This window comes from Zonotrichia leucophrys, chromosome 7 (assembly GCF_028769735.1).
Source record: "Zonotrichia leucophrys gambelii isolate GWCS_2022_RI chromosome 7, RI_Zleu_2.0, whole genome shotgun sequence".
In the NCBI taxonomy this organism is placed as follows: Eukaryota; Metazoa; Chordata; class Aves; order Passeriformes; family Passerellidae; genus Zonotrichia; species Zonotrichia leucophrys.
The window spans coordinates 6,930,500-6,952,518 of record NC_088177.1 but is presented as its reverse complement, the minus strand read 5'-3'; the positions used below and the strand labels follow the sequence as shown (position 1 = coordinate 6,952,518).

Below are 22,019 nucleotides of genomic sequence, written 5' to 3'. Positions count from 1 at the left end.
TGCTCCGCCTTGCCTGTGCCTCCAGAACTCAAGATGAGGGACGGGATATACATGGAAATAAATTTTGTCCCCACAGTTTTGTCAGGATTCTCTGTCCTTCCCATACTCTTGGTGGCACCTTGCAGCATTCAAACACTTCAGTACATTGCATTTAAATAGAATGTTTGACTTAAAGTTGGTGAAAGAAGGAGTTTGTGTGTTTAAAATTAGCAAAATCTGCGGAAGTGCACCACTGTTGATATTTTCTTGCAGTGCACTTCTACAGAAAAATAAATCTCTTTTAAAAAAAAGAAAAGGAAAAAGCAAGCACCTCTTAGGCTTCCCACACAACTGCAGAGATCTCCTTTTTGAAGTACTTGGGAAAATGATGGTAATTTGACATCTCTGTGTGACAGCTGTTGGTAAATTATGAGTTTTTAAGTGCAAACACTGTGTATGTGCTTGATGCCTGCAGATACACATAATGTTAATATTAAAAAGTCAACATTTGCTTTCGTCACAGATAATCTGAGATTACACAGCTTTTGCCTGTGTGGAGTATGAAATCCCTGTGTTAATCATAATGTGGGAAGAATATTGACCTTGTAATAACCCCCAAGCATGAACAGTGACTACCTCCTAAAAAACGTGTTCTATTCACTGAAATAGTAAAATAAGCAAATTTAGTAGAATTACTGAAGTCCCTATACAAGTGCCAGTTATAATAATAGTTATGTTTTACTAAGCCTTTCTCTAATTTTTTATCATCCATCTTGCATGTATCACATTAAAAAGCTTGATTTTCAGTATTAACTAGATGTCTCATCTAGTTCTTATTGGTTATATTTGCTGTGCTCTAAGATGCAGTGTAAAGACACATTTAATTTAGGACAAATTCAAGCTGATACCTATGTGTTGCACGGTTTAGTTGTATGGATTTTGTGACACAGGAGGGAGCAGACTACTTCCAGTCAGATTTTGAGCAGTAATTGCACTTTCAGATAGAAGAGACTGTGTTGGGATTATGAAGTGCTCCTGAGATAGTAAATTGCTTATTTTTCACCAAAAGTATCTGGTGAAAAGCATGGATCTGTGCTGTACTGTTGTCAGAGTCCTAGAGCATTTTCGATTTTAATGATTTTTATTCTGTTGTTGTGCATTGGTTATGGTTGGTTTTTTCCTTCATAACATTGGGGAAAATCATTTTCAGAATTTGCTGCATTTCTTAGTAGATGGCACTAAGAAAATCATTGATATATTTCAGAACCCTGTATCAGGAAGTCAGGGTTTTAAAAATTACATTTGCAAGCAGTATTTTTATATGGCTCTTCTGAACTTTTGTTAGCAGGTTTGCAAATGACAAAAGCTGTTTTCCTTTTAAGGAAATTATTTATTTAGGATTCAGCCAGGCTAACAAAACTTTGCCCTGATGATAAGCTGTTAATAGTCCATCTGCTGCTCCTAATACATAAGTATTGTCATGGAAATGAGAGTGAAATGTATTTCTAATTTTGCAGCGAAATGAAATTAAATATGGCTTATTGCATCATGCATTTTGCTTATTATTCCTGTCTAATACAGTTTCAATGTATCTAATTGAACAGAAAAACAGCAGTATGCTGGGATTGAAAGTGGAAACTGAGATCTCCCATGTGATTTTTTGGACATTTCAGTTGGAGGGCGATTGGGATGGGTGGGGTTTTGTTTTGATTTGGTTTTTTTGCTGGCTGCTGCTTTGTATCTCATAGGTGCTCTGGCTGTTCTGCCTCAGCATATGGTTACCTGTCAGTGTTGATCAACAGACACACTTGCTCCAAGTGCTCTTGCTGCCTGCATATTCACATTTCCAGATTTTGATCCCTTTTAGAGCCAACACTTGAGCACAGCTTAGTACAAAACACTGCTCACCTGTCACCAGTGGCCATCTGCTGCCTATGTGGGTCAATTGTGTTTATATCAGCTGGATCATGGGTTGAATTGCTAAAATAAGTGCAGATTTCTCACAAAAAGGTGACTTGAAGAGGAGCTTTGTGCCTGGAGGAGCCCCATGTGTGTGTGCACATGCATGCAGTGATGTTCAAGGACACTTTTTAATCATAATCACTTTATTCATTAAAGTCAGAGTCCTGTAATGAATTTAGTTGTGGGGTTTTGTCACAGACTGTGCCTGTGCTGCAGGTGTGTGAATAATCAGGGCCATAACTCCAGGCTGGGAACATCTGTGGGTGCAATGCTCATCTGGAGCATCACAGGGAGACAGCAACCTTTGTCATTAAACTTCCAGAAACCTTCAGATGTGTTGAGACCATGGACAAGAATTGTCTGTTTTGGTTGTGATTTCAGCACTGTGTTAGCAGGTTTTTGTTAGGTCAGATGACAAATGTTCTGGCTTTCAGAAAGGGAGAGCTAAATAAAAATTTAACAAATCACATGGTTCAGCCTAGTCAGAAGTGTCAGCTCGTGCTGCACTGCTTCACTTTGTCCTTAGACAGCAAAACACCAGTAGGTGAGGGCTCAGTCCTGTGATTCTTAATCAGAGCTTTGCATTCCCACAGTGTCTTTGGTCCCTGCAGTAGCTGGTAGGACAGAGTTATTCCGGGCAGTGTGCAGCTGCCATTTCCCTCTGCGTGCGCTGTAAAGCAGCACATCTCAGAGGGAGGGAGCTCTGCAGGCAGGAGGGGCTGCTTGAGATTCACCATGGCTGCTTCAGCTGTGTGGAGCATGACAAAAAGGAGCCATGTCTGCAGTTCCTAATGAGGAGATGTGGAGCCATTCATCACGGTGGAGGAGAATGGGGTAGGCGAGCTGGCAGCCTTCTGCCAACTCCCAGGGCTGCCTGCCAAGTGGGCAGCTGGAGCGCTTGGACCAGGCTCCCTTGGAGGAACCAGTGTTGAATTCTTGAGAAGTATTTCTTCTTTTGAGAAAGTTTCAGATGCAACTTTTTCCTTCAAGTCACTGTGAATTTTTCAGAGAGTTCAAATTCTTTTACTGAGTGGATTTTACTATTTCTGTATGATTAATAAAAGTAGGAGCAACACCCTGACACAGACACAGGCAAACAAACTTTGTTTTCATATTGCCTTTTGTGAAGGAATATATATTTAAACCTCATAAAATCAGCTGAAAAGATATTTACCTAGTGATTTTATTCTCAAGTTGTTTGAATCACAAAAGGATTGACTTTTACAGGAAGTATTTTGTATTGATGAGAAGAATAGTTATATAACAAGATAGTTAACCTTTGCTATACTCCTCTTTCTGAAGTTTAGAAGAGAATATATAAGTTGAATAAGGAAGCATATTAAAGTGGTGATAAACCTACCAACCTGACAGAATAAATTGAATAAAGTGCAGTAATGCTAGAAAAGGGAGAGAAGATAAACACTCCTCTGCGTTAAACTAGAGCATTTGCTCTCTGGAATATGAAATTTTTTCTTAACTATTCAGCTAGTCATAATTATAGTCAGGGAAGTAAAGCATTCACTCCTTATTTTATACATCTGGCTATAATTTAGGATGACTGTTTACCTACTTATATTAATAGTAGTCTGATGTGGTGCTGTAAACTCCACCAAAAAAAAATAACAACCAAAAAAAATACTGCTTTTCATGAGAGGGATTGTAAGTCACTTTTTGTGTCAGAGATGTCTCCACTTAACTATTGCACTGTGAGAGGACCCCTTACATTACAGCAGGAAGAGTGGCTGGTGTGATGCTGGGTGGCCAACTCAAAAGTCTGACATTCCAAAGCAGAGGTTCAGTTTATTACAAAGGTGGAGTAGGCTCCTGAGGAGCCTTTGTTATGAAAACCAAACTGTTAAGGGTTTCAACTTTACTCTAGTTGGGCCAGTGATGTTGCAGACACAAATCCCCTTCTCTGCTCTGTGCAGACCTACAGGCACAGACACACTGGGGCAGCAGACCTTGATAAAAAGGAATAGGCTAAAAAAAAACAACCCCACATTGCTGTTTCCATGATCATTCTATTTCTGTTTTTCTTGGCAGTTTTCTCTTTTAGATAGACTTTTACAGTGCAGCTTCCTTTTGGCAATCACCATGTTCTGTGGGGTGTCAGTGTGCAGAGCTGGCTCTGCCATGTGCCCACTTAGAGCTGTCTAGGAAAAATAATGGCTTTTGCTTTCAGAAACATTGGAAAGGTGAGAAAAATGCTCAAAAACAGATTATTAATTTTTTCCAAGCACTAATCAACCAGTAAAGCATAAAGCAATTCTCCTCTGCATAGCAGTTCTGCTGCAGCTCACAGAGTGAGATCTGGACTAATATTTTTTAGCCAGGTGTTCCCACTGTGGTGTTGCCAGCAAAGTCACATTTGGAGTTTTGCAATATGGATCTTCACCCCTAGGGTGCAGGTGCCCTCCCATGGTGGGCTGGGTTACCAGACCTCCATCTGATGAGAAGTTACCCTAAGAGCCATATCAGCACCTGCAGTGTTGGAGGCAGCAGTGAACATCACAAATTGGGGCAAGCACAGCCTGGTGTAAATCTTCACTCTGTGGGACAGAGCCTTGTCTTCCCCACAGCCTCATCTCTATTGAGGATGATGTTTGCTTCACTGGTACCTGAAAATGGGTGACTGTTATATCTGCTTTTTTCTTTTTTTCAGTTCTTTTTCAGTTAGTGACCAGTATGCTTTTTTCTTTTTTTCAGTTCTTTTTCAGTTAGTGACTTGCAGTATTTGCTGCATACTCTTAGGAAGTACCTTGACAGATTGTTTTAGCCTTTCTGGAAATAACAAACGGTGTAATTCAAAGGATTAGCAAACGAGAGCATTGTGAGTTACAGAAAAGGCCTGTGTTCTCTAATACTTGCTCTTTTAATCATTATGAATGTGAGGCATGTAAGATATTTCAGTTTTGCTCTTTATACCAGACAAAAATACTGACTCCCTAACCAGGGAAAGTTAATCATAAAGAGACTCACAGAATGGTTTGGGCTGAAATGGACCTTGAAGATCATCTAGTTCCACCCCATGCCATGGGCAAGGACACTTTATAAGGGATAACTTTCTGGAGAAGGGTCTGGACTGAGTTTAGGAATTTCAGCTGTTTTGATGATGATGTGCTGGAGGGTGATAGAAGGGCTGAAAGAAGGATTTGAGGGGCTGCAGGCAGCTGTGAGCCAGGCTGCAGGCTCAGGCCACCAGGCAGCACACACACACAAACCCACCCTTTTCTAGGGATCAGACACATCCTTCTTTCTTCCTTCCTTCAAAGGAACAGTGCTGCTTAGAGGTGAGGCTGGAAAATGGATGGGAAACAGGTGGTAAGCTATTTATTATAGATTAAGTGATGGCAGTGCTCTCAGTGCTGTCAAAACACAAACCCATGTTTCTTTTCCCATGCAGCTTCCTCCCAAATAAATGGACCAGTCAGACACAGAACTCAGCAGTGCACAGCAGCAGTTTATTAAAAAAGTGCAAAACTAAGCAAACAACCCAGCATTCCCTACATAACAGACAAACACAGGATCATAGGAGCAATTAATACTTCAGATAGGTTTAATTGCTGGTTCTCAGCTGGTTTGCTGCCTGAACTAAGGAGTAGTTTAAATAAATAATATTTTATGTGCAGACTGCATGAAATGGTTTCATGTCCTTAATTCATTGTTTTCAACAGATTACCTTTCTGTAAATTCCTTCTTTTGAGATTATATGTAGTATGTATTTCTCTGACAGAAAGGTGGTATATTTTATGCCATATATAAAACCATAATTTATATAATTTGTTCTTAGTAGAAATAGCTTCTGGATCTTTTTATTTTCAGCCACTAGAGAGTTTCTGTAAGATTTAAACCAGTAAGAGAGTTGAGAAACTTTTTGCCACTCCTTTAACCTGAATATTGAGAACTGAAATTAGAATATTCAGCTCCATGCAGTGCAAATTGCATGTCCCCAGCTATGCTGAGAAGTGTTAACTTGCTTTTCTAAAATGAGCCAGCTCTGAATTTATGCTGTTGTTGCCATGGGTTGGGGAGGATTGATGCTGCAATGCCTCTGCACGACAGGGCTGACTACAGCTTTATGCATCAGTGTTAGCATCAGCTCCTAGGAAGAGCCTGCAGCTGTGAATGTTCTGGGATTCATTTCTGTGTTGCACAAGATTTAATGCAGAATAGTGTGCCTTGACCTCCTCCTGATTGCATGGCTCTCAGAGTTATGAAGGTTGTGCTTTATTTTCCTGATAAAAGCAGTAGATATATATAGATATATATACACATATTGTTATGCAGCAGTCCTGAGAAATTGTTCCAACTCAGAGCTTGTAGTTCTCCCATTATACACAAACATTCAAATGAAGAATCCTATACACAAACATTCAAATGAAGAATCCTATATTTAATTCCGGAGGTTTCATTAAGCTTGGGCAGGAAAAGGGGTCAAGATTTTTTTAGACTACTCAGAAAAAAAATTATTATATTTTCACTGGAGCACAGCAGTGCCTTTTCTAGAGCACCTGGAATCCCAGCTGGTGCAGGAAAAGCTTTGGGATGGATTTTGCTCTGGTTTCCCTTGGAGCCATTGAACCCTCTGAAGCCCCTGCAGGCTCTCGCTGCCTCGGTCCGGTGTCGTGAGCTGCTGTTTGCTGCCACCTACCGTTTTAATTAGGAGCCTTAATTAGTGTACCAGGAGCGTGTTGTGGTGGCAAAGCCAACAGCTTGGCTGGTTTGGGAGTCGGGAAAACCCTGGTGCAGCTGTTCCTGGAGATTGCTGCGTTAGAGCCTGTGCCTGTAGGAAAGCCCCAGCAGCTCCGCTTCCACACCAAGCAAACCACCAATTTTTTTCCCCCTGCCCAAAAAAGCCCTAGAAGGGTCTGTTGTTGCCTCAGCTCCATGAAAAACCACCTCAGCTCATTACAGGTGATGATTGTCAAATGTGTTTTGCAAGACATTCCATTACTGCTTGGGCGAGCTGCTGAATTTCTCCCATTTTCTTCTTAGCATTGCATTTTCTTCAGGCTGGTACCTTTAGAATGTGGTTTTGTTTGTTTTTAGCTAGCTCTTAGCTTTTTAGGGAATAAAAAAAATTAAAATATCTCTTGTTTTGTATTTTTCAGCTGTTTGTTGGTCTTGGATTTCCATATGAAGGGCCTGCTCCCTTGGAGGCTATTGCCAATGGATGTGCTTTCCTAAATTTAAGATTTAACCCACCAAAAAGTAGCAAAAACACTGATTTTTTCAAAGGCAAACCTACACTCCGAGAGGTAAGCTCTATCAATATTGATAATTTGTTTTATTGAAAATTCTTGTGGGTTTCCTTTTAATAACAGAATGTAAGAGAAATTGCATTAATGTTCAAGGTTTATTGCCAGAGGTGTTCAATTGCATTTTTCTTTAGTCATTGTATCAGTCCTTACTTTTGTAGGACAATTACAGTGGTGTTGTGAGCACACTTCAGTCTTTACCTCTAGGTTTGCTTTGGGTACATTCTGCTACTTCTTGTTGAGACATGATAAACTGAAGTTTCTCTTGGAAATCTGATGTTCTGCCCAGGAACAGATCGTGTTATTTTGACATCATTTGAAAGTGTTTTATTTTGTTGAAGAAACAGACATTGCAGTGTACTGTGCAGGAAGTAAATAGGTGTTTAAGCAAATTATGAAAAGGGCATTTGTGGGTGGTTATGTGTGTTTTGGGATTTTATTTTTTTCTTCAGAAAAGACCTGTTCAGGCACTGTTGAGTTAAGGTATTAATGGTCACCCACCGTGGTTGTGGGTGAATTCTGAAGACTTTTGCAGAACTGACTCTTGAAGAAAACAGGAAAACCAAACTCCAAGCTTTTAAAACAGTCAGTGTGTTTAGGCTCTAGTGAGAGAAGACTGAAGCTAAGTAAACCAACCCCTCATCCTGGCACTGACTTTGGAACATTTTTTGTTTATTCAGTGTAGGTAAAATTCAGCCTGTACTTGTAAACATTTAACACAGCCATTTCTGACATCAGCTCGCATGTCTGTGGCCATGGCTTGCTCACAGGTGTATGTACATATATTCTTTATGTATTTACAGCAAGGGAAAGCTCTCAGGTAACATGCAGATGATTCAGGTTATGCTTGGACCATATAAATTGTGTCCTGAGCAGCATCAGCTGGTTGATAAGCAGAGGACAATTTCCCATTTTCAACCAGGAGCATCAAAAAAAATTCTTTATAAGTTTATGATCCACAACTGTAATTGCCTTTCTTGTTATACACTGAATTCATGTCCTGTACAAGCTGAAGCTTGCCCCTTTTCTGTCTGTGTTGCTAACAAAGGAGACAGCAATAAGGGAATAAAAACATGTTTAAACTTTCTCCTTGACACCTTTCAAGACTTTTCTTCTGTGAGTCCCTCAGTGTTTGTGTCATTTCCAAACACCATAACTGGTCAGGCTCAGTAAATAATCTGAACCCATCTAAGAGCTTTGTGGGAATTTCAGGGCTTGGAATGCCATGATAAATCCTGATGGCATGTGTCAGCACTAACAGAAATGCTGTGTGCCTGACTTGTACAGAAAAATAATCCTTATTGACTGCTCAAGTTCTAAGTACATCATATATATCCATACATTGCTGCCTTCACATGCCCTGCTGACCTGTCCTGAGAGTAACATTTTCTCTGACTGGTCTTCACAACTGCATTTAGACTCCATTGCCAATAATCCAGGTGCTGGTTCTTTGGGATTAAAAAACCCTTAAATGCTTCTCTCCATTCTCCAAGTGCTAAAAAAGAACAAAAAGAGCTTGTGTGGTTCTGTGACATGATTATCCATACAAGAATTTGAAGTCCGCATTTAGTGGTTTTGTACAGTAACCTTTACAAGTTGCTGTTCTCCACAAGCAAAATGCAATGGCTACTTTTAATAGGTTTTTAATAATGAATGCAACAGTTTCTGGCAGATCAGAAGAAAAGATCAAGTACAGTATCTCCTAGTGCAGGAGAAGGTTCTTCCCCACAGACACTGCTTCCTGCTTCACATCTTCTGCAATGTCTTTTTATCCTAACTACAGCATAAAGAGGCAGCTGTATAAACACTGCTTATAAACAACTTATCCTGTGGGGGTTTTTGGTATTTATTGCAAATGCAGGTTTTTTCTGAGGCTGCTGTGAACCACTTCTTTCTTCTGTAGCTTTTGCTCCCTTTTGTGGGTTCATGTGCATGTTCTCGCTCCTGGGTGACCAGTCACAAAAAATACTTACTGAGCTGTCCTACTAGTTCTGAAAGCAACTCTGATATAGCATTTCTTAGTTACCCTCTTGGGCATTCATTGATATTGTTTTCTTACCAAGTGATGAGCAAAATATTGGTTATCATTCTTGGTGAGGTCATGTTACCCTTCTACTCTCAGTCATGAGAGTCAGAATTCATCCCTGGTTTTTAAAATTATTCTTTCTTCACTGTTGCTCACAGAACTGTGGAAATGTTTGCCATTTGAAGGATGCAGGGTGAGGATGACATCTCTGGGAGCCAGCCATGCAGGTCTAAGCAGGATTTGTGGCAGTGAGAGGTTGTGAAGAAGGAGGGTGGCTCTGTGAATGAGCTGTGGGGAAGCAGGGTCATGCTTTAATTTCTGTAAACATCAAGTCTTCTGTGGTGTGGGTCTTTGTGAGGATTGAAGCCACAAATTAGAGGTGCCCATATCTGACTTGTGATGTGTGTTATCTGATTTTCAGTTTTCCAACTAAATTCACACTCTAAATTTAAAGAGAAAATCTGAAAAGTAACTCAGAAGGAATGATGCTGACTGTTGTGTTCTAACTGATTTATCCAAGTCTGATGAAGAGAGTGAGAGGCAAGGATATCTTTACACATTAATTTTTACCAATGTAATTTCTTCTTTCAGTTGACCTCTCAGCATCCCTATGCTGAAGTTTACATTGGGAAGCCCCATGTGTGGACTGTGGACATCAATGATCTTTCTGAGGTTGAGAAGGCCGTGAAATCAATTTTGAATCAAAAGGTGAGAAATGTGTCTTCAATTTGCTGTCAGCACTTGAGTGTGGAGTGTGTACTGCACATACAGTGCTTCCTAATGTTAGCCTAGTGAGTGCTGCATTTTGGTAGGATATTGAAGAAAAAATCATTATTCCATATCTATGATATTGAAATTCTCATGTTTTAGTACTGGATATGTCTGGTTCTTAAAAAATATGAGTGGGTGAATTTGTATAGAAATGAGAATTTCACATGTGAATTATACAGCAATCTGTGTTTCCTGTGCATTCTGTGAGGGAGTTTCATTGTTGATTCTTGGAGCATTGCAGGCTCTGCCCTGCTCCTCTCTGAGTTTGTAGCCCTGAGATTCCCAGAGAAGTGCTTGTGCACTTACAGTGAGGAATGGCAATGAGGGCACTTCAAGGGGGGAACAGTAGGAAGGAATTTTCAAAGGTTTCACATTCTGTTTTGTCACTTCAGCTTCAAAACTGAAACTTAGTTAAATCAGGAGCTCTGGAATCCCAGAGGGTCTCAGACTAGCCTTACATCTGCCACTTGGCAGTGTACTCTGAGTTTCCATAAAGATAGTCATGGAGCAATTCTTACTGCCTTTAAAAAGGAGAAAAATCAGCTAAAACTGCTGGTGGTTTTGTAAACTTATTTTTTAATGAGTTTATTAGTACTTTTTGTTTCTGTAATGGAGTATTTGGACCAAAAGCTGCTGCCACAGAGTACACAATGAAGTTGATTGAAACAAAAACCCCTCTAACCTTAACACACTGTCTCCACAGATTGACCCATATTTGCCCTATGAATTTACCTGTGAGGGAATGCTTCAGAGGATGAATGCCTTTATTGAAAAACAGGTATGAACTTCTCTTTTGGATGACTCTTGGATTATGCTGGAGAGGGAGAACCATCTCCATTTTAAAGCTTCTCAGTGTTGCTGCTGTCCAAGTAGGAATAGTAGCTGTGCAGACCTTGGCATTATATGAAAGCAGAAAGGCAAAGCAATTTTTCAGTGTGTATGTGACTTCTTTAGCTGTGTACACACATAAAAGCTTTGGATCAAGAAGGATCACTTAAATACAGAGGTACTTTTGGATGGAATTGCAGTCTCTGGGCAGAATTGCAGCCTTTGGGCAGATTTTTCAAGTATTTAGTTTCAATCAATAAAGATTTAAATGGTTTGGAACCCAGTTACTTAAAGGACTTTTGGTCCCTGGGCATTACTGGCAGCTGAGAGCAGCAGAAGATGTTCAGTTGAGTAATAAACTGCAGGGATTTACATGGGATCCTGGTTTCTAGAAATTGTGTGTTTGCTTGGACCTCTGCCCAAGCCAGATCTGTTGCAGTAGCCAGCTCTGCCTTTTGTTCTGGCTGCTGCAGAGCAGAGATAGGAATAACCTTTATCTCTGATATGTCATTTAATTGCCAGCATTTCTTTCAAGGGCACTGGACATCTGTCTGCCCTTGTGTTTTTGAAGGTGGGTGCTTTTAAAGACAGTCCTAAAGAATAACACAGCTCCAGGTCAGGAGGGCAGTTAACACAGCAGAGCTATTCCCACTTTCCTGCCAATAAACACTTTAAGCTTTTTGCTGTTGTATTGATGACAAAACCTGTAAAAGTATCACTGCTTTTGATTATTCTACCCAAGTTAAAACTGGGAGTTTTTGTAAATCAAGAAGAAATGGAGCTCAGTGTAAGGGAGAAAAAGACAAGAGATGGCACCTGTGGCTGAAACCTGTCTCTTCCCTCTGGCCCTCTCCCAAGGGCTAAGCCCTCCCTTGTGCTTCTCAGAAATCCACAGAATATTGTAATTTGTAATTTTGTTCATTGCTTTGACTAATTGTCAAAAGCTGCTGGTGTTTCACAGCTCCCAGGATGCTCGAGCACAATTTTTAGCTGCATGTACTTAGCACTTTGCCTAATTATCATGTCAGATGAACCAAAAATAAAAAGCAAAAATAGAGATTGAGACTTATTTTGATGAGTTTGTGGTGAAGACAGGAAGAACAGAGAAAGCAGCACAGGCTTGAAATGGGAACAGAGATGCTGGAATAAAGAATTGGTTAAATAATGGTTAGATAATGCTTGATTAAATAAAGATGCTGGAATAAACCACTGGTTCAGTGGTTGTGTGGTTGCCCATGGCAGTGGGGTCTTCAGGGGATGTTTGAATGTGCAGAGATGGGGCCAGATACCCTGGGCAGCTGGTCACTCCATGGACAGTGGAACTGCAGCATTTAAAGGTGTCCAGAGTTCCCCTCTGGGGCCTTGGCAGAGGGTCAGGAGGGAGGACAACGTTCCCAAGAAAGGTTTGGTGACCTCCCTGTCCTTCAGACCCAGCAGCTGGGCTGAAGGGCTGTATGGTCTGAGATGAGAGAGCTGCTCTGGGCTGTGGCTGCACACCCAGCAGTGCCTCCTTCAGCTGCCCTAAACCAGCCTGGTGTCCAAGCTGCTCCATCCTGCACAGCACTGCTGGGTCACAGCATCCCTGCCGGGCCCATCCCTGCTCCTGTTTGCTCTGTGGCTGCTCTGCAAGGCAGCAGCAGGGGCTGGGAAGCAGAGGGAGGAGGGATTGCTTCAGTTTTGGCACTGGCATCAAAGGAGCAGCCAGGCAAGCGTGGCCAAAGCAGGTCTGGGAGCTGCTGGGGGAGGCAGGCTGGGCTGAGGGAGCAGACACACACTGACTTTGAAAGATGTGGCCAAGCAGAGAAGTTGATAACCCAGCAGAAAATGTTTGGGCAGGACTCTGTGAGGTCAGAAAACTGACTTGGGTCAGCTGAGCCCCAGAGCTTGGCAAAGGGAGTGAGAACACTCAGCCAAGAGCAAGAAAAGACAGATGAAGGAGGACACCTCCTTCGGTCTCACCTTGAAATTTGTGGGCCCCTTCCAACTCAGGGTACTTTGTGATTCATGATTGTATAGTATTCCATTTGTGGTTAGACCTGGAAGTATGAAAACTTCCTCCTTCAGCAGAGGAATCAAAACAGAATGAAAAAAGCTCAAGCTGATATTGAGAACAGATAAATGAATTTGGGGGCTTTGGGTCACAGTGAGGAATCAGTTCACACAAGTTCTGGTTTTGCCCAGAGGAAGCAAACCATGATGGACCAAATGATTTGATCACATTTTGGTGAGAGTTGCCAAATGTTAAAATACAGTCTGACTATTGTGAAATGTTGTCTGAACACATCATAACAAAGCATGATCTGTCACTGCAGGATTTCTGTCACGGGCAGGTGATGTGGCCCCCATTAAGTGCCCTTCAAGTCAAAATTGCTGAACCTGGAAAATCCTGTAAGCAAGTTTGTCAGGAAAGCCAGCTCATCTGTGAGCCTTCCTTCTTCCAGCATCTTAACAAGGACAAAGCTCTGCTTAGGTAAGTATTTCTAGCACAACTATGTTGTTTGGTCTCTTTATTGCACTGTTTTTTACCACACTTGGAATTTAAAGCACAAGTTCTGTGAGAAGGGAAGATGAGGAGAGCAGCTCTGTCTGCAGCAAGCTGGGAGTGAGGGCCTGGCAGTGCTTTGTGGAGTGTGTGTGTGTAGTGTGACTGCTGAGAGCCCCTGCCAGGAGCACAGGGGACACAACCCTTCTGTCACATTGTCCTGGCTACAGCATTGTGAGCCCTGCTATGCTGGAGGTGTTGGTGCAGATGTGTAAAACTCACCAGCTGTGCATTAAGGAAAGGAATGCTGCTCTGGGATGCTCTCTGGAAATGTGTCTGTGTTCCTCTCAGAGTGAAAACAAAGTCCTCAAAACCAGGCTCCCACAAATGGCTGCTGGGGAATCTGCTTTCCAGGTTTTCCATCCCCACTTTTTGCTAAATTACATTGTAGAAGTTTTTGGGGTTTGTATTTTCTTTGAGAAGTCGTAATTTCCAGTGGAGTTCAGAAGCAGCTCATATAAAAACTTGCTTTCCTAGCTGTCTAGACAAAATCATAATCCTGTGGAAAAAGCCTGTCTGTTAAATGCTGAAGGTTACCAATATTTCCAGAATAAGTGAAAAACAAGGTTTTGCTGGAATTGCTACCCCAGTGCTTAAGCTTTGTGGTCAGCAAATGGCAACTGGCATTTTTCATTTTCTGCTGGCTGATTCCTGGGAGCTGCAGGCCCTGTTCCCTGTAGCCCAGGAGCAGCATCCCTCATCCCCACAGTCCAGCTCACCCACCTGCAGCTGGCTCTGGGGGGGCTTCCCTGGGAAAGAGTCTTCCTGAAATTAAAGAGAATATTTCCTGATTTCAGATGCTTTGAGTCTGTCCTACTGAAAATCCATGGTGTATTTAAATATTAGGTTTTGGGGAATAGTCAAAAGCAGTTTTTTTCTCTTTAACTTCTTTTGTTAATCTTCAGGAAACAGTAGAGCTGTAAAGGCTGCACTGCCCTCTGCAGAGAGAATCTGTACAGCAGAAAAGTCATGTTCTGGAAAGCTGCACTTGTAAATGCACTCAGTTTAGGATCTAGTAGAGCAGGGTTTGTTATTTTTAGTGAGGAAGGTTGAAAGCTGTACCAAACTGCCGTGAACTCAGGTGTGATGCAGATGACATGCTTTGCTTTTTAGGTATAATATCGAATGTCTCACCATGGAGTCTGCAAACGATATCCTGGTCCCCTCTTTTGATGGAAGGAGGAAGCACTGTGTTTTCCAAGGTGACCTGCTACTGTTCAGCTGTGCTGGCTCCCACCCTGCCCACAGAAGGATCTGCCCCTGCAGGGACTATATCAAGGGGCAGGTTGCACTCTGCAAGGACTGCCTATAGCAGCAGCAGGGCTGCTCCCAGCTGGGCAAACCAGAGTCCTTTGGAGAGGAGATCCTTAGTACTCCCTGCACTTTGCTCCAGGTTTTCCACTGCAGGCAGAGCTATCATTGCTGGGCAGAATTATCTACTAAGAGAGGAGGGATTAATGATAAACAGCTGTAACTGATCTTTTCTCCCTGTAAGGACATTTGCAGTGTCACTCTTCAGATTCCTTCAGCTTTTGCGAAGAGAAGCGAGTCTCGTGTTCGACAGTGATTTGAAGATGACTGCACAGAATAGTTTGTAGAAAATTTCCAGACCCATCAAACTTCTGTTTTTGTTGTTTGGGTGAAGTGTTTTCTATTTTTTTAATGAGTTAGGACATCCCCCATCATGGTTAGCTAAAGGATCTCAACTTCATTCCAGTAGAAAATGGAAAAAATTGTGCTTGAGGGAAGGGATGCTGGGGAAGGAGGACTAACATTTTATTCAAGGTGCACTGGTTTGGGTACAGCTTTGGCTTGAATGGCTGCAGAGTGGTTTAGTTCACAAGAACTTGGAATAATGAGGGAGCTCTGTACCCTGCTATTGGGTTATTTGGGCCCAGTTGTTGCTTTGTTTTTTTCCTTTTTTTAAATTAAATATTTGTATACAACAAGGTATTGTCTGCATCGCAGCTGCTGCACCAGAGCAGCCTAAGCAGAGTGTCACAAATGAGCAGTTGCCAGTGTGTGACACATCTTGGTGACTGCACAGCTCACTGGGGTTGTGGCATTCCTCAGTGTGGAAAAGCTCCAAAAACACCCAACCATGTTTGGAATGGACTCATCACAGTTTACTGGTCCCATTTAGGGAGTAATCCTCAGAATTTGCCCATGCTTCTGTTGTAGTCTGTCTACTAGAAATACTGTGTGAAGCAAAAAGTATCAGCATCATTGGAGCAATATTATCCTTAGAGCCTCAGTTTGCTATGGCTTCCAGTAGTTAAAGTGTTGCTGAATGACATAGAAAGGTTAAACTCAGCTAACTATAATTATTGTATGGTAGAAATGTAAAATGTCTTCACAACTAGCTAGGTTTTTAAAGAGAAATTTTTTTCTGGAGTTCAAGTAAGAGGAGACAAAGAACTGAAAAGAAAAGAATTTATCAGTCCTCTTGGGTTCTTTGATTGTTTTTCTCGTTTTAGGGGGCTGCTTGTTCCTTGTTTCTTCTTCCCTTTTAATCAGGCACACCAATTACAAATTTAGAAGAAAACAAATCAAGAGTTCAGAATTTAAATCAAAATCGGGTTTTGGGGTTTTTTGAGAAGCAAGTTAACTCCTCTAAATTGCCTTCTTTTCACAGAAGTAATTTTTGTTATTTTCAGCAGGTGACATGCTTGACAGCACCATTTGTAGTCAGGAAGTTACATGTTAAGATTAGTGAGAAGCAAATCTGCAGTCAGAGTCTGCAGGTTTGCAATTTGGACATGCTCTCACCATGCTGGAGTAAAACCCCAAATCAGCACAAATATATTCTTTTTTCATAAATATTACCAGGTAGTATGAAAGGCAGAGATGCTTTACATTTTCCTTTCTCAGACATATCTGCTTGGTTCAGATTTTTCTGGTAAGCAGTGTTCATTATCTGTGTGGGAATATTGATGGATGTGGTGACCTACCAAAGACCAGGCAGGGAGATGCTATTGCACTGTGGATAAATCCTCCAGAACAGTCTATGGTTTAAATTCCAATTTAAAAGCAGTGAATGAGCCTTTTGAAGCATTTGGTTTCCTGCCTCAACACTCCTGACAGTGTTGCCCTGTAACACTCCATAACATCCCTCTGCACAACACAGGGGCTTGTTGAGTATCCAAAAAGGGGCTGTGGGAGCTGTTGAACAGCAGGGTCACCAGGATCTGGGTTTGATGATGTGAAAATCTGCTGTATTTTAGATTAAATTTCCAGAAACAGAATGGCTGGGCTCTCTAATGGGAGGCAAAATTTTTGTATGAAAAGAAAACAAACACAAACCAGTATGAAAATCCCTCCTGTTGCCACAGCTCAGCATTTGCTTCAGTCAGCACAAATGTAGTTTACCATAGTTTCACTGCCCTGGAAAAGCTGGGGGAGGACAATTGAAAATGGGTCTGAGCAGGCACAACAATTCATTCTGTATTTATATAAAATATCCCCTGCATACCTGTGCTTATTTGTGCAACTAGAAAATGCTGCCTATCACAGTGTATGAACTTCCAGCTGGTGCTGAAAGTAAAGGCAAGAGCAGGACTTGTCTTGAGCCTGATGTTTTCCAGGCAGGAATTGATTTTGGACCGGGATATCACAGAATTATGTTGGAAACAAAGATTTGTGCGTGTGCACTTAAAGGATGCAAAGGTGGGTTCTGCTGTAGTGTAATTCTTTGCTGTAAATACATGTTTGCTTGGTTCCCCCTGCTGTAAGGCCCACATGGCAATACATACTGCATTTCATTTTGCCTAGAAACCTTTAAAGATGGGAGGGGTTTGGTATTTGTTATTATAGCATTTTCTGGTCTAGTGCTTTGCTCAATGCTAAGTTTGCCTTTACCACAGCAGGGAGAGTTTATTATAAGCTGTTTTTTCATGCTGTAGCACTGTTTCTAGTCTGCTGAACTGAATTGTGCATTCTGGCAAAAATGCAACAGCAGCACCGATGCTGCTTGCGTTTCAGCCAGGGACAGAACATCCAAATTGGCTTCAGTGTCAGTGGTCTCTGATCTTGTTTCCACTGAAACCTCTAGAGAAGACTCATTAATCATGAAGAATAACAAATCAAGACCTACAGCTTCATGTAAAAGGAGACTATCATGAGAACTGTAAGTGCACAGACTCTGCAAGCCTTGCTCACTGAGCTCCACAGCCGCCTTCCCTCGCGCAGTGAGAAATTAGTGAATCCTTCTGCAGATCAACACTCAGGCAAATCCATGTGGGACTAGTGAAGAGTTTGAGTTATTTCCTACAACCTGGTTTAGATATCCACATTTCAGGCTAGGGGGCAGCTTTCTGTCTGAGTTCCATAACTATTTTCTTTCCTAATTGAAAAATAAAGGTGTGTAGTCCTGTTCTTGCACTCAGACAGGGACATCAGAGAGGGGACTGTGCTGCTCTTTTCAGTCTCACAGTAGAGCTTGCAGCTTCCTTTGCTCAGAAGTCAGGTTTTTGCATGACTGCATTTGAATATATTGATCTGCAATTGATGGGGAAAAAAAATGTCAAAAGTTGAATACATAAACCATTTTACAAGCTTTTAAACATATCTCTCATATCAAGACATTCTTTGTTTTAAAATTTTGTATTTTTGTATGTGACCTAGTTTTTTTCAAAAATCTTGTTCCTACGGGATTAGAAAACTTGAGAGAAGCATTTACATATTTATTAAAATTAACATAAAAGGCTTGCCTTTGAAAGGTAAAGTTGGTAAATACACACTGTTTAAAAATGCCAATAAAAACCTCATTTATTTCATATATGCAAGTTGATTTGCACATGTATAAATAGAGTTGCTTTTTGCATTTTTTGCTTAGTTTCTATGTTTCTTTTTGTAATTTATAGTTGCAGCAGTGTGTTTGCTTGTTCATATCAGATTATGTTTCTACAAATATTTAATGTTTATGTGCCTTTTTTACTTTCTTTGGGGTTTGGATATGTGTTTGGAATATGGACACTGTCTGAACAATATAATGGAACACTAATTCCAGGTAAATTGTGCTGATGACTCTACAACTTAGTGGTGTGAATTTTGAATGTTTTTAAGTAGTGAAGAAATCTGTTCTAAAACTATATAAGGCTTAATAAGATAAAAGATACTATAACTTTTAATAATTCCTGCAAAACATTGCTTCTGCAAGCAGAATGCAATTTAGTGAGAATCTGTGATTTGGCATGAGAGCTCCTGCTGGGACAGGATGTCTGTTCAATGACCAGGGAGCAAAGGAAAGCCATTAACATTCCCCAGGGAGACAATGATAACAGAAAACCTCCAGGAACAGCCAGAGCTGATTTGATGGGCAGGAAAATTGAAGATCCAGAATGAGGTTTGGGAGGTGTTGGTTTTTCAGATAAAGGTGTCCCTGCATGGACATACACGGGGCAGTTCCTGGTGCTACCACAGAATATTGGCGTTTTATCACAGCTGATAAAAGCAGCTCTCAGTGTGCGGGGACTGGTCAGCCCATTGCAGGTGGATTTCCTTTTTTATGCTACTACTTTTCTGCAGTAGTGTTTTGCAAAGCAGCTGCTGATCAGATTTCAGTAGGGATGGGCTTGCAGCCAGAGCCAGGACTCTGCACCTTCCCAGCTGCACTCTGCTCCAGCTGCTTTGTGTCAGCTTCTGCACCTTGCTGATTATCAAGAATTCAGACTCACTGAAAATTTCTCTTGGTATCACCAGTTCCAAATCAGGCTGTCATTTTGTACCACTGTCCTTTAAAATCCTAGGCAGCATCCTTGATTTGTCCTTAATACAAAAGCCATTCCCTTCCCCTCTCAGAGTGCATGGCCCATCTGAATTGCAAAGGGATTTCTGAGTTTGCATCACTGTTCATGTAAACAAAACCCAAATTGCTTTCTCAGGTATGTCTTTTGCTCAGAGTTCATTTCAGGAGCAGATTTTGCCAGTAAAATTAATTAACTGGGATGAGTTGGGCTGGATATAATCTCATCCAAGCCTCATTAACTTAGTGACTCCCCCTGGCTTCAGTGATAGCACAACTCCTCCATTAATGTTTCTTAAAATTAAAGAATCAACCCTCCCTTTTTAATAAGTGTAAAGCACTGTACCTTAAATGATAAAGACCAAACACTTCCAGGGCATATTATTCACATATCAGCTACCAGTTTTTCTTGCTGTCACAAAATACATCAACTCTGACTAAGTTGATGTTACTGATTAATTATTAAGGTATCAGTTGAAAACGTGGTTAAATTGCTGTTCAGTCAACAGTTGGGACTCTGAGGGATAGAATTTTTTATTGTTTATTTTTAGAGAGACCAGGAGTTATCAGTTTCTGATTTCCCAGTCTTTTTTCCAAGGGTGCTAACATTTGGCATGGCTGTTTCCTTGTGATGTTTGTCCTGCAGCTGCTATGCCTTCAACTTCTCATTTGTGATCTCTTCCCATCTCCTTTGGCCCCATTGTTGAAGGAATTGCTGTAAACTCCAGGAGAACAATGCACTGACAGATGTGTTTTCATTGGAGCTGAAATGGCCAGGCACATAGAGGATTTTATTGAGATCTGCTTTAATAATATTGCTGTGAATGTAACATCAAAACACACCATTTTATGGGCAGTGACTTAAATCTCATCCACACATTTTCAAGCAGTTCTGTAGGGTTTTTTTAAAATTAGTTTGTAACTTCCAAATATAATTATATTTAAATGGAATGTGTAAACAGCAACTCCATGTATCAAGTGTAAAATGTTTACTGTAGGAATGTGTTGAAAATAGCAGAGGCTGGACCCCAGAGTGCCTCAGGTGTGAGGCACCATTCGTTGTTCCTTCTTCCTGGAAAAGCAACAGAGAGCAACCACTGCTGATGTGCCTTGCACACTGGGTCCTGTTCATTTTCAACAGTGTAATCCTTTGCATATTCATGTAATTAGAACACATAAAAGTGTGTTTTAATTCAGCAGACCTCTCTCAAGAGCACTAAGCCACTTCTTTATTAAATGAGTAAATAAAACCAGGTCCTCAAAGTTTTGATAAAATGAGTAATAACTTCACCCTCAACACACAGAAACTGCTTTAAAAAATCAATTGTGCTCAAGTGATTGAAACCCTTCTCTCTGCTGGGCAGTTCAGTGCAGGTGCAATTTACTGAAGTGAGCTGTGCATGGACCAGAATTTGTCACCTCGTGTAAGGGCTCACAGAACTGAAGCATTGAGGACCCTGCTGTCCCCATGGCCACCAAAGCACATCTGTATTGTCACTGCAAACACAGCCCTGGGTCCTGCAGGAGCCAGCAAATCCTTTAAGGAGAGCATGTAAATAATGCCTGGCATTTCATGGAGCCATCCAGGGCATCAAGTGCATGAAACACGACCTGGCTCAGGCTCCAGCAGCTGCAAAGTAGTTTGAAGTATCAAATAGGCACATGATAAATCAAGTTAAATTGCTGTCTGAAGGCTGTTAATTTTAATGGTGTAATACCCAGAACTAATTTATGTTCATTATCAGGTTTGTTGCAGTACAGTGACAGTGAAAAATATTTTTAAGGAGTCATGGGTTTAATTTGGTTTTTGCAAGGAATGCAGGGCAGGAGGAGGAGGAAATGGCAGTTTTTACCAAAGGAAAAAGAGAGTAAATTTTGTGAGAAAAGTTACCCTGAAGATTCTAAGAGAGCCAAAAGAAAAATATCGGGGAATATTTACAAAGCTAATTTGGGCTTGGACACTTTGATCCCCCTGAGCTTGGTGAGCTGCCTACTGCAGGGGGATTCTCCAGAGTGCTGTTTGAGGCAGCTCTTTGGGTTCTGGTCTCATCATTCCCTGCAGGAGTCTCCCTCCTCATGGGTGAAGAGGGTCAGAGTCTGAATAAGCCCTGTGGCAGTGTAAATTTGGAAAAAACCCTATTGAAATCACTGGAAGTAAAATATTGCTTTTTGCCAACAATAATGTGGAGTCCATGAGGGGTTTAAATGGACACAAGAACTTCAGGATCAGGCTGGTACTATGGGGTGTTTGGTTTGAATTCTCCCCTAATAGGTGAATCCTTTGTTTTATTTCAGTGATTGTGTTCCACTATATTATGTTCAAGCAGTTGGATTCAAACAGAACAGAACGCAGTGGTTCATATACTGCCAAGTTCCTGGGGTTCAATAGGATGGGATTTTTTTTTAATTTTTTTTTTTTAGAACAGTAAATGTCTGTACCTTAATGGCATAGAAAAATGCTTTGTTTTCACTGTTGTAGAAAAAAAACTAGGGAGAATTTATTTTTCAATAAACTTTTTTCTTGTGTGATTTGGATTTATGATTGCTTTGTGCTTAAATGGGAATGCCACGAGCTGCCTTTTATCCCAAACTGCATTTCTGGGGCTTCTTCCAGCTCTGCAGCTGGGTGTTTCTGCTGCTGCCCCACCTGTGCACAGGTAAGTCCCACACCACAGCCAGCAGAACATCAGGTGGGTAATGAACTGTTTGCTTTGTTTTGTTTTAAACCTGGGTTATAAAAATTGGATAATAGGTTACATCAGGCCTCCTCTCAGGAGGCAGCTTTGTCACAGCAGTAGTTAGAAATTCCTGCTTTCCTATAAATTTACAGCACACTCAGTTACAGCACACACTGAATTTACAGCACACTGTAAATTTGGGAGAAAGGGAAAGTGAGACTGGGATTGCACA

At 41.2% G+C, this 22,019-nt stretch overlaps 1 protein-coding gene across 6 annotated transcripts in view; it reads left to right on the top strand.

The window, feature by feature from the left end:
• Positions 1-21,644, top strand: part of MGAT5 (alpha-1,6-mannosylglycoprotein 6-beta-N-acetylglucosaminyltransferase) — a 111,719-nt gene extending 90,075 nt beyond the window's left edge. For all 6 annotated transcript variants that reach the window (XM_064718191.1, XM_064718190.1, XM_064718187.1 and 3 more), the window contains 5 exons: positions 7,053-7,199; positions 9,817-9,933; positions 10,700-10,774; positions 13,137-13,294; positions 14,480-21,644. In XM_064718191.1, the coding sequence (XP_064574261.1) occupies positions 7,053-7,199; positions 9,817-9,933; positions 10,700-10,774; positions 13,137-13,294; positions 14,480-14,678 (696 nt within the window). In that variant the 3' untranslated portion in view covers positions 14,679-21,644. The remainder of the gene's footprint in view (positions 1-7,052; positions 7,200-9,816; positions 9,934-10,699; positions 10,775-13,136; positions 13,295-14,479) is intronic.
• Positions 21,645-22,019: the final 375 nt, after the last annotated feature.